This window comes from Rhopilema esculentum, chromosome 19 (genome assembly GCF_057945365.1).
Source record: "Rhopilema esculentum isolate cy_ngs chromosome 19, ASM5794536v1, whole genome shotgun sequence".
Classification (NCBI taxonomy): Eukaryota; Metazoa; Cnidaria; class Scyphozoa; order Rhizostomeae; family Rhizostomatidae; genus Rhopilema; species Rhopilema esculentum.
In genome coordinates this window covers 1775191-1787576 of record NC_142833.1, presented here as the reverse complement: position 1 = coordinate 1787576, position 12386 = coordinate 1775191, and the positions used below count along the sequence as shown (strand labels likewise).

Sequence of the window (12386 nt, the reverse complement as noted above, 5' to 3'; positions counted from 1 at the left end):
CTGTTCTTACCTCAATGAGATCTTGGGTGAAATTGACACTCATAAAGGGGAACCAATACACGTCTGGGCATGGCTACAAAAAAGAGGTTTAATAAAAATAAACATAAAAAAAAGAGAATTTCAAAATGTTGAAAACTGGTTTTAAGGCTAGCTATTTCTATACGCTCAAATCGCTATATATTCATTTTCCAATTGTTGCTTAAAAATCTTTAAGTATTGTCATATAATTCAAAGATAGCTCAACAATGGTGTGTGTCTAATGTGAAACAAATAATTCAATCAATGCAGAGTAAAGAACAGCAGCGGGAAGAACAAATTAAACAGGGCGTAACTCATGGTTACACAAGTTACTAACAGAGGTATGGAAATCTTGACAGTAATATCAAGCTAGAGAGGACATTTCATACAAATCTGATAGATAATGCAGCCAAGAGCAATGGCAAACTAAGCGAAAACTGGGTCCGTTAAGAGGGTTTTGACCATTTGGGAGACAAGTATCTGTCTGCTTTTCGCAAAGGTTTAGTATAAAGATTTCAGTTAATGGATGTTCCACTGTACTATAAAGCTTGGGGTCATCGGAAATTGTGATATCTCGATGTGAAAAATTGTGAAAACTTAAATTTGGCGAAATTCGAATGCAAAAAAAGGAATTTAATTCAAATGATACCTCAGGAACGGGCTGGTTTACATCAAGGTATTTTGAGTAATTCTCATGCAAATATCTGTTTTCCCAGTCCTAAAAAAGGAGAAAAAATTCAAAATATCAATTTAAAGAAAACAGGATAAGGAAATAAGCATAAAAACGACAAGAGTAATGCTCTCTCGAATTTCTTTGCCCTTGTAAATCTGTTTTTAAAGTTCCTTTGAAGTTTGAAGTTTCTGACGGCGAAATTGAGCTCGAGACTCAGAACCACAGGGTGACACCGTCTCTGTCAAAATCTCAAGCTAATTTTAAACGTAATATTTAAAAATAACAACACATGTGAACGTGATAAAAGGGTTCGAGCAACAGTATTATGGAAAAATTCCTGGAAGGAAAAATGTAAATTAAGGCAAAAGTGGCTTCAAACAAAATCTAACATTAACAAAACATTTTCTAATGCTCAGTTGACTCTGGTCTATCCTCTTGCTCCATATTTTTGCTTCACAAAAATTAGAAGTATTTGTTATTCGTCCTAGAACGATAAGCAGATACGGGGGTATGTTTATCAGATAATAATGGCTTCAGAAGGTTTGCTTTTGACAGAATGTTGAAATAAAATGAAAACTTACAAGTCGGTTATCGAAGAGCTCAAACATATCGTTATGTTTCATGTCTGTTCTGTAATTCCCTACATTTTTGATGTGTCCAAAATAAACCATATTGGTAATGTACATGAAAATTCCCTGCAAATTAAGAGTGAGACAGTCTTATTGCATCAATATTTAGGAATAAACCATACCAATTACATGGATAGGCCATCAACTATGGATAGGCTGAATAACTAAGAGAAACTGAATTTAAAAGATAAACTGGTTTTAAAGGAGATTTAAGCAACATACTTTTATATATCTACTAAAGCGTAATCCGTGATAGGAGCAATAAATACACGAAGGACATCGATATTCAGCTAGTGGTCGCTTATTGGCTACGCGAATCGCAAGTGAATTGCAGGTCAAATTAAGTTGCTTAGATGACGTAATCAGGGGTTTCAGTGGAATTATGATGGTGTTCAGCATTGCATCCAAGAGATTTTTGATACTTGGTGGCAAAAAGCTTTTTCAGCAAACTTTACATCAATAAGGAAGCAGGTACTATTTCTATAATCAGAGTACACTTTAGTTGGTTCAAAAATATAAATCCGGGGTATCAGAAGGTGTTTATCAAGAAAGGAACAGGTGAGGATAGGGGCACTTAGAACAAGGCAAAAAGCAAACCGATGCATAAATACATGCTTAATATATGACAGGCTGACAAGCTTTTATTTTCATAATCATTACACATATACACAAACTTTTACGGAATCATATTAAAATCACTGGAATCGAATCACTGCCAAATCACTAATCATGATTGCAAATAAAACTGTATCGAATGGAACTGAACTTACATCAGAGCGCAAATTTTCGCAAAATTTCATATCAGAATCAACAAATTCACTGTGGAATGGATTTGATTTGATATCTGAAATGACTGACGATTTTATCAGGTATGCCTTGGAGATAAATGGAACATTCCACACACCACTAAAAAGTGAAAAAACATATTACCCTTAAAAAACAATTTTGATAAAGCAAAATCTGAAAAATATCATTACTTACATACTATACTGAAAAGAAAGGAAGAAGGCTAAATCTGTACTCTTACCTTGCGATGCAAAAACTATTCAAATACTTCGATTATGACTTTGATCAAATTATGATATGAAATATCACGGAATTATACATTTGAGATGTGTTTCTTACTATTTGTGCATTTGACAGTTACAAGTTTTATGTCACAAAACAAGGCATGCTTACATTCTGTCATACTTGACAATGTCTATGTAATCATCAGAGCGTGCATAATAGCCATCTTCGCCGATTGCACCCCAGAAATTGGACCATAGTCTTTCATGAATTGTCACCAGAGGAGCAAGAACTGTCCTAAAACAGAGCAAAGAGTCGGATTCATTTTCAAAACAAAGGCGATCTCATAAACCTCCTGTGTACTAAGAAGGAAACCGAAATGAGCCTTCAGCTGTTTACCGAAATAGGGATCTGAAAAGATAGAGAGTAAAAATGTGACATTATTACCTGTTCTGTTCAATTAGTACTCTGAGTGTGTCTTTGTTGGTCAAAGTGACGTCAGCGTCAACCACGAAAACGTAATCGCACTTGACGGATTTGCAATGGAACCTGGATGCGAAATTTTTGATTAAAACTTTATCATTAGCCATGGTTCATCAAAATGCGGATCAATTGCAGAATCCAATAACCACAGAACATCATGTGCACGTTCAAATGAATAAGACGGGGGTTACTCAAATGAATAAGAAGGGGGGCTACACAAATGAATAAAGAGATAGGGTAACAAGCAAATAGTTAAATATTTGTGCCTTCGTTTATCTATTCTTCAACATATTTCTTACCCCTCGGTGACCCTCTGTGAAAGGATCGGTTAGTTTTCACACTATAGAGTGGACGATATGCCAAAGGAAAAGAGTTGATTTGACTTTAGACATGTTTTTTAGCCCGAAACATACATCACTATTGAATAATATATGATTGCTACAGTGGCCTGAAAAGCTACATTCGCAAAACACTCAATTGTGACGTCAAGCTTAGCTTTTTTAAAAATAAGTTCAACAAACGAAGTAGTTTGCTTGATACTAGAGGGAGCAACGGGGAAAGCTGCTGTATTCGTAACCTGACATTTTCTCTTACAATACGAAAGAAAAAGAGTTGGACCAGTTGTCATTAACATTCGTATTATGATAGCAAAGCAAAAGGTCATCTATTAAACCAAGAATTGACAAACTTACATGGCCTTGTTTCTAGCTTCATATTCCTTGAGAAAGCTATGTGGTCCTAGATATTTCACGGATGAGTATTCATCATTGTGGGTTTTAAGCCACGCAGTGACGTCATCGTTGTGGTAAGTGTCCTGAAAAAATATATAGCTAACTTGTGATTTGTGTTCTGAATCGGCAGAGCAATTACATGATTCTTTAAATGCTAGTACGTCCTTGGTTTATGAGATTTAAGGGCACACCGTCGCAATGTTTATTGGTCAATCAAAACAATGCATTCGAACCACAACAAACTATTGCGTTACACTACAAAAATTTCGCTGATGTTGCTGTCTAGCTGATTCTTAGAAATAACTTTGCTGCAACTTAGGGACCGGTCATTATTTATGGCCGGGTTGGGGCCGAAGAGAAAATAGTTGGGCAAAAATATTTGACCAGATTTTGGTTTGGTAGTTGAAAAATATTGCCTAAAAAGGGTTGGGTACAATTATTGATTTAAAATGAACATTTGATAAAAAATGAGCTATCTACCTGGCCTCGAGTAGTTTAATGCAACAAAATCTTTATTACCAACAAGGTATTGAAAATTCCATCAGGTGCGAATAGTTTTCACGATGCTTTACAAATTTCAAGAAAATTTCTTTCTATCTTTCAATATACTTTCATCAGACATAAAATAGTGTATATAGAATATTGGTTTTGTGCTATAAATACATTCTGATTAAGAACTAGCAACAATTGCGTTTATCAGTTAATAGAACATTTATCAACAAATTATATAAATATATACTTTGACATAAAATTTGCATTGTGGGTAATCCCTAAATGACTATAAAAATTCAACCCTTTAACAAAGAATCTGAATGAAATAAGAGAGCAGCAGAGAGAGATGTGAGGACAAAAAGACTACGACTAGCTGGATTTAGTAATGAAGTGAAAACTAAAAGAACTGACTGTTGAGGAATTGAATAAATACCTCAATAAGCACGGTCTCAGCAAACAAGGGAAGAAAGCAGACAGGATTGCTGTAAAATTTGCAGATGTACACAGAAAGAGGCAAGTCTTATAGTGACAGTGAGAAAGATCTTTTTGTTGAAAAATTTGGAGCTGAAGCTTCCCATTAGAAGGCCAGGATGACAATGATAGTCTTTCTCTGATTGTGAGTACCCGTTTTGGAAGGAAACTGGAATTTATTCCAATTGCATTAAAAGTGTAATCTTTTAGTTTAAAAGGTATATATAGATGTAAAACAAATAATTGAGGCACACAGGTAGGTGCTGAAGAGGCTACATTTAATTGTTATATTTCCAATTTTCAGCTTTATGTTAGGCAGGAAGAAATATGCCTGGGATATCGTTGGGGAGAAAAAATTTATAATGGGTTTTATGTTGGATAAACTAAATATCTGGAGAAAAACATTTCTCTTTGGTCCCAACCCCAGCCATAAATAATGACCGGTCCCTTAGAAATATTATTGTAATTCTATCCAAGAACTAGTATGTAATTCTTTCCATATTCTGAAACCTTAAATGACGTTAATATTTCCCAGTCATAAAATGAGTGCAAAATTAAAATTATTAACACCCAACAACAAATGGCTTTGATTGATATTTAGTTAATTGCTAACACAACACAGAACCGAAAAGATATGTAGATTGCAGGAAGTGTGGCAAAATTCAAGGCGTACAGGAAAGATAAACTAGACGATCTGATTTTAATTGTGAGAAACGGCTACCTGTGAGCAGCATATCACAACGAAAATACTGGATCTAGATCAAAGAAAGAAAGGCAGATTGTCTCTCCTAGGCCATTAGGGTTGATGGCCGACGAGAAAGGGAAAGACGATAAGATAAGGTGTTTACTTTTTAGAAAATACGCCAGTAAATTGAATGATTCCTACCATTGTTTTTTAATTAAAAGGCACCAGGAACAAATAGGCCTTGATTACTTACGATGTTATGAATAAACAGGTCGATTTTCTTCTTTGGATAGTCCAGTTGAGCCAGTCTTTCTAAGTAAGCAGGCAGGAATGGTGTTGGACGCTCTATGAACATGCTCATAAGAACTTTGGGGTACTCTTGTTCCTTTAAAAGAGACAATCAGAATAGGTCATTAGTGCGCCACAAGAAAATAAAAGAAATCTCTTCTCGGAAAGAAAGACGGCGGTCTTGGCAAGTTCTATTTCCCGCCATAAAAATAACGCAAGAAAACAGAAAAATAACTTGAAGTAAAATAATTACAGGGTAAGAGTGGAGAAATCGCATTCAAGGTGGCACAATATATAAGATATGTCCAAAAGTCTAATGAGGTATTCATTGGTTGTAAGTAGGTGTGACACCCCCTCCAGTTCTTCAGCCAGAGTTGGTCGGTAAATCTTAAGTTCGTCCTCGAAATCCTCAGTTTGTCGGTAAAATCGCCCATCGGTTGGTGATATAGAACCTAAATTTTCTACATCTTTGTCTTTGTCGGTGAATTTTACTCTTGTAAATTGTACTCGACGACCTCTACCCCTCTAGTCTGGAAGGTCAGACTTCGCCACTGGAAGTCGAACTTCATTAAACATAATCCTTTGAAAAGCCAATGGACCCTAAATTTCATTTCTTACATCGACTTCCATTGGGCTATTCGGACAACAAGGAGTCCCGCATGTACATGATACGAGCACGAATAGGAAATAAATATGACAATGATAATTCACTCCTATAGACAAAAAGAGGCACCAGATAGCTTTTTCGTAAAGGCAAAGGTGGAGTTTGGAATAATGGTAAAATAAATTAGTAGAGTTACTTTTATTCACATGATGATTTCACTTAAGTTTTGACGATCTGCAAACCTTTGGGCGATCTGCAAACCAATTATCTCTGAAAATAATGTTTTTTCAAATTTTGATAAGAAGATATATTTACCTTAAGGTCTTTCAGATTGAACGTATTTTCATTGCATTTCATACAGCCAGCATCAAATGTCCAGCTCTTGGCAAGGTAATTTCCAAAATGGTTCAATATAGACTAAAAAACGAATTGTCAAATAACAAATCAAAGAAACCTAAACCAAAGAAAAAGCAGCTAGTACCATAACATCATTAAATATAAATTTACGAGTTTACCCTACAACTTTTCATTTAATATGATTATGAACAACAAGCCTTGCATAAAAAGCAGTACCGTGATATGTTACTAAAATCATGATATGAAAGAGCCATCGAGACTAGCACTTAATGGAAAGCCATTCAACACAACCTTCTTTGAATCTTTCAGTTCATAAAATACCGACAATTTGCGTCTGTAAATTAACTTACAGCAATGATTTGCAATTATACCTGAAAGTATGGATACAAATTGAGCTTCGATGTATCGCAAATCCTCGAATTAGCCCCCTGGGGGCTTATTTATTTTTTATATTTTTTGATAGGGGCCTATTCGAGGAGGGGGAGGGCTTATACGAAAGGGCTTATTGACAATTTGTAGTTCGTGGGTGGGGGCTTATTTGAGGAGATTTTTTTTGAGGAGGGGGGGGCAACTCGAGGATTTACGGTATATATTTAGCAAGAAATAAAATAAGTAAACAAACAAGCTACCTTGCTAGGCCCATTGCCATGGACAACAGCCGGCACAGTTTGAAATCTTGTATTTGTTAACTTCACATCCTTAGAATCGAAAGTCAATTCAACATCTTCTAGAATCCAGAGTTAAAACGGTTATGGTAATGGTTATAATTTTTTGACCAGAGAATACAAAAAGAGATGGCATTTATCTTAAAAAAGAATTGGATGTAGCCAAAGCACATAGCCCAGTGGAGAACAAATCTAGGCAATTTAACGGAGCCATCTGAAAGTTCTTTACCTTTAGTATAAGACTTGACCATTAAGCACTATTTAACAGACTAGTAAACAGCAACTTACACAAAGTTTAATTGCATTATACTAACCCAAATGTGCCGAGAAAAGACTTAATTAGGAGCAAGTATGAAAGAAGATGAGAATCACAGCTGGCTGGCTACTAGTGGATTTAATCATGCACTCGATATGCGTTAATTTTATACCAGTCTAAGATTGTTTATATGCAAGAGTAAATTGATTTCCTTTTCACATAGTGCAGCCAATATCATACAATCCACATTCTTTGCCCATTTAATTCACATAGTTGTCAATTACCACCTTATTTCAAAAGCAGCAAAAAAGCTAGAAATTATTTAAGTATAATTCCAGAAAGTATGCAGATTACCTGAGTTGCCATTTAAATTTTGAATGATGTCTCCTTTATGATCAAGCTTGATCTTAAATTCATCCTGAAAGGAAAAAACATAAAAGATGTATAAGGTACAATGATAGTACAAGCTTTTGATGAGTTGCTTAAAGAAAAATTCTCTCTGGTTCATCAGTAATCCTTCAAAATAATGAATATTGTAAACAGAGGTATTTCCATAAAGATTGTGAAAGCACGAAGCTCCTGGAATATCATTAACAAAGCAAATTATTCTTTGAAGACAATATTTACAAATTTTGATACTTTATTGACTGGAATTGTAAAAGTATGCCCTTGATTTAAATTTATAGATGTATCAAAAAGTTCTGCAGCAGAGACACAGGAAGGGTGGGTAGAAATATTGGTGGCACCATAAATGGAGAAGAATAGGAACAAGAAATCTCATAATTCATTGGATTCTCATAATTTTCATAGGGCAGGTGGACAAGCCAGCATTAACAATCATCTATCCTCAAAGAGTCTAACTAACGAACTAACTATTTCACTAGCTAGAATCCTAAAAATGCATCTTTTATATCATTTCCAAAGGAATGTTAGAGAACAAATGAGGCATTGTGCAAATTCATCAGTTAAGCTATGACAAAGGAATGCTTCTCTACTGATGCAGCAGTTTTATAAATAGTTTACCAGGAAGCCTTTGTAACAATTTTTATTGTTTGTCCTGTCAATGCATTCATAGCAAAAGCAGGATATCAGCGTTCTGAAGCTTTGAGTCTTGTTCTTCTTTTCGCCACTTATAATACAGCTTAGAGTTAAGATAAATAGTCCCAATACAATGTCTTGAAATACCTGCATAGATCGATTTGTATACATGAAACATCATAAAAAGCTAAATCTCCAAGTTAAAAGCCAAAACGACCTACCCTGTGTTTTAGGTATATCCTTGTGTAATACAACTGATCGTCATCAGTATTGCCAACCTTCTCAAAGTTGATAAGTTGATTGAAATTATTTGCATAACCAATTATGCCTAAAACACAAAGAGTTGTATTAAATACATCGAAAAATCTCAACAAGGTCTGTCAAAGATTGTAGATCTTTGAGGTCTTCAAAGTTACAGACGCATGCAAAGTGAAATACGACTGATGGTGGTGTGTAAGTGTTACAGGCTAGAAAAACCACCTCAACATTTTAATAACATTTCATTCCAAAATTGATATATTAATGAAACTTTCAATGGTAAACTTTATACCTCCTGAGCATAGGTATTTGTAGCCTTCAGGAACAGCTGGATAGCTAGACTATGAGGAAAAAAGAAAAGACTGTTTTAGAAAAAATCTAAAAATGTACAAATAATAACTATGAAAAATGACATGCCAGTGAGAAATGGCCTAATGAGCAAAATCCCTTTTCCTATCAAACCAATGCAATTCAGTATATATATGTTCTAAAATTTATGAACCAGTCCAGAACAGCAGCAATCCATTAACAAAATACAGGGCTTCCACTGGCTACAACATAGCAAATTGCAAACAGGTTTAAATGATTGACAACAACTTCTGGAATATCATGTGTTCTTTCGGGCTATGCAATCCAAATATAAAACTCAAAATTATAATTCCATGATATCATCATTCAGCCACTGTATTTAAATGATATCTTATCACATTTTCCATATTTTCAAGCATCGAGCAGAAGAAGGGGATTATTAATTTGCAAATGCATAAGAACTTACTGCTAAAGATTTATCTGGCCAGCAAAAATCTTCTGCAGAGAAAACAATATTAGCATCAAATTTGAGAAACTTCTTCAAGATGACATCTGCTCCAGCAGTGAAAACAACATCATAGCTAGGAAAAAGAAAAAGAATGAAAAAAATCATTAAGATTCACCTTCGAATTTGTACTATATTTCTATTCTATCACAATCAGATAAGAGATACCATAAATGCTTGTGATTGATAAAAGTGATAATAATGGTGATTGTGATGATGACAATGATTTTAGAATAAAGAAACTAAGAGGTTGAGTTGTGACTTTCCTGTTACATTGCCATTTGTGGGCTTGACACTGACCACATGAACTGCTTTACAAACCAACTTCCTTCAATAGCTACAGCCATCATGCTGAAGGCAAATGACTCCAGATTCAAAAGTCTGGCATTTTCATTTACATTTGGCAAGAACTTTTTCAGGAGCACAGTTCAACCATGGGAGGGAGGGTTATAAGTAGATGGATATTTTTGGGAGGTTGAAGGGCGAGAAATTTTTATGATATGTATTCTAACATATATAAGCATTGGGATTATAACTTTGATAGCTCTTACTAATTCCTGACTAATTTAAAGAATTTCAAAGTTTTGGGAGGAGGGTGACACTCCCTGTATTTACATGCCTGGTGGTAGGGCCATTGTAAACCATGGTTGGGCAATGAACCATACTGTTTTTGTAGGGGATGAAGGGAAGGACAGAAATTATGACAGATTGCAAAAATTATTTCTGATCATCATTAGCTTGATATCAACATAAATTGTGGCTGAGTATGGCACATGAGTGCAGGGTTACCTGTCGGTAAACATGACAACGGTGCTGTTGTCATCTTTATATTCTTTCAGAGCATTTTTTAGTATATTGATCTTGTGGCCTCCACCTGGGCCATTGGCAATATCACCACCTCTCCATTGCTCATTCATGCCAAAGACCTATGGTAGAGTAATAACAAAAATTACATTTTTAACCATTCCAATATGGAAAAACAAGAAAATTGAAAAATCCATCCACTTCACCAGTCTTTATTACAAAATTGATCAATGTAAAAATTGCATACTGGTTTAAATCAATACTAGAAATTCTCACAAGAACTGCATTTAATAACATTCCACAATCCTGTCTACACAATGCTGGACAAAATATTCACTTAACTCTGTCCAAGGTTGAACCGTTGAACCCAGGACAATTTTTTGGTGCTTAAACAGAACTAGCCTGGGCAGTTCAATCCAAGTTGATAAGGATCAAGAAAGCCCACCCTGAGAGTTAGAATGAGCTGAGTTTGCTTTCTGTCACACAAGCTTACAATCCATCAATTCTTCTTTTAATTAACTTTACCCATCAAGCCCATTAAAAAGTACCCCATGTTCCATCCACTGGCTTGCTTAGACTGCTTTTTTGATTTGGTGTAATGTAAACCTGGGTTAAACATAGGTGAACTTTTTAGTATAAGTTGGGCTCCTTAGATTAGCAAATCTGTTTGTTGTTCATGCAGGGAGAGTCAGGAAAAGAAAAATTTATCACTGAAGATAAGGATACAGACAATGCTACAATGCTGCTCCTATCTTTACTGGGCTTCTGGAAATTTTAATGACAAACTCATGAACAAATGAAGTTTAGAGTAACAAGTGTGCACTGAAGGCTCAGCGACAGGGGTTATCAACTTTCCAAGCATGGCTTGTGGTTTGAGTCTTTTAAGTAAGATAAGCTACCAGCTCTTTTAATTTCAGGCAAAGAAATCCCAAGGTATGATCAAAGAGGAGATACCAGGACAATTTAAGGTCATTTATTGGGTTTCAAAGGGACTGTAAAATGGCTAAAAAATTTGTGTGGGCAGAAATTATAGGTTATAGAGGTTTATAATGAGAGTGTCATTACATTATAATTTCTCAATTAGTTACAAATTACATTTTTTAAAGGAAGATTGCCTTACTTTATTCCTTTCTTATTCACCTTTTATGATCTCTGAAAAGTCATTTAAACCATAAATGACCAAATTAAAAGCATGGCAGGTTTTAGAGGGGAGTGGGGGTGCAGCCATGGCAAGTGTAGGAGCACCACTAGTGATGAAGTCACCCCTGAGGATGTCTTAAGCCATTTCATTTGATTTCACTGTAATATTGTAATGTCTGTCTCACATTTTAGATAAGCTATTTGGCTAAATATTAAGGTAAATGTTGTCCCCACCTTTACGTTAATCCCATACAGGTTGCACGATCGCATGAACCTTTTATATCCATCAGTTTCCTTTGTTGCAACAGTCACGACAACCAGTTTTAAGCCTAAAATAGAGAAGAAGGGAGTTTTCAATAAACAGCAGCCATAACAAAAACATCGAGTGCAACGTGTAAACACCCAACATAACTTCTTACGAAGTAATACCCCTATGTACATGAACATGCAAAGAACAAATATATTAAGCTACCTAATATCTCGGGAATTTATATTTAATAATAATTCATATTCATAGTTCATAATTAAAGAATTCATATTTCTTTAACCGGTACGTTTGAGTAAAAAGCAAACATTTGACAGTAAAATCTCAAAATAACAAATTGCCAAAAAGTACTCATTTGCTGCACTAGGAATAGCAGTGGAGTCAAATCCTTCAAAACGTTGATTTACTTCTACTTACAAACAAATAACTAAGATATTTGTGTGTAAAAATCATTAATTTGGTGACAAGAGCTATTTTGACGACGTTCTAAAGAACCCTTTGGGCACAGGGCCTAGACAAAGGCTGAACAAGAAAAACAGTTTGATCTTGACTCGTATTTAAGACAAACTAACCTTTGATGTCTTCCTTTCCTTCTCCCTGTCTTGCCGTTAAAAGGCAAAAAGCAACAGCTGCGAAGAAAATTAAAGAATTCATCATTAGAGAACTGTCGACTTGCCAAACACCCTCCAAAATCTCCCTTCGTTTCT

The 12386-nt window shown here is 35.1% G+C and overlaps 2 protein-coding genes across 3 annotated transcripts in view; one reads left to right on the top strand and one right to left on the bottom strand.

Moving 5' to 3' along the window:
- The window catches only part of LOC135688094 (methionyl-tRNA formyltransferase, mitochondrial), a 22259-nt gene extending 18865 nt beyond the window's left edge, over positions 1-3394 (top strand). Inside the window, exon 13 of the mRNA XM_065204801.2 lies at positions 289-3394. The gene's annotated coding sequence lies outside the window, so the exon portion shown is untranslated. The remainder of the gene's footprint in view (positions 1-288) is intronic.
- LOC135688088 (procollagen-lysine,2-oxoglutarate 5-dioxygenase 1) overlaps positions 1-12386 on the bottom strand; it is a 15992-nt gene extending 3606 nt beyond the window's left edge. Inside the window, exons 1-17 of one of the 2 annotated variants that reach the window (XM_065204795.2) lie at positions 12252-12386; positions 11649-11743; positions 10260-10396; positions 9432-9546; positions 8949-8997; positions 8620-8726; positions 7715-7778; positions 7069-7166; positions 6398-6499; positions 5444-5575; positions 3504-3625; positions 2776-2877; positions 2500-2625; positions 2091-2226; positions 1273-1386; positions 668-736; positions 11-73 (exon numbers count right to left, since the gene is read on the bottom strand). In XM_065204795.2, the coding sequence (XP_065060867.2) occupies positions 11-73; positions 668-736; positions 1273-1386; positions 2091-2226; positions 2500-2625; positions 2776-2877; positions 3504-3625; positions 5444-5575; positions 6398-6499; positions 7069-7166; positions 7715-7778; positions 8620-8726; positions 8949-8997; positions 9432-9546; positions 10260-10396; positions 11649-11743; positions 12252-12336 (1716 nt within the window). In that variant the 5' untranslated portion in view covers positions 12337-12386. The remainder of the gene's footprint in view (positions 1-10; positions 74-667; positions 737-1272; positions 1387-2090; positions 2227-2499; positions 2626-2775; positions 2878-3503; positions 3626-5443; positions 5576-6397; positions 6500-7068; positions 7167-7714; positions 7779-8619; positions 8727-8948; positions 8998-9431; positions 9547-10259; positions 10397-11648; positions 11744-12251) is intronic. The other variant, XM_065204796.2, reaches the window with a different exon arrangement.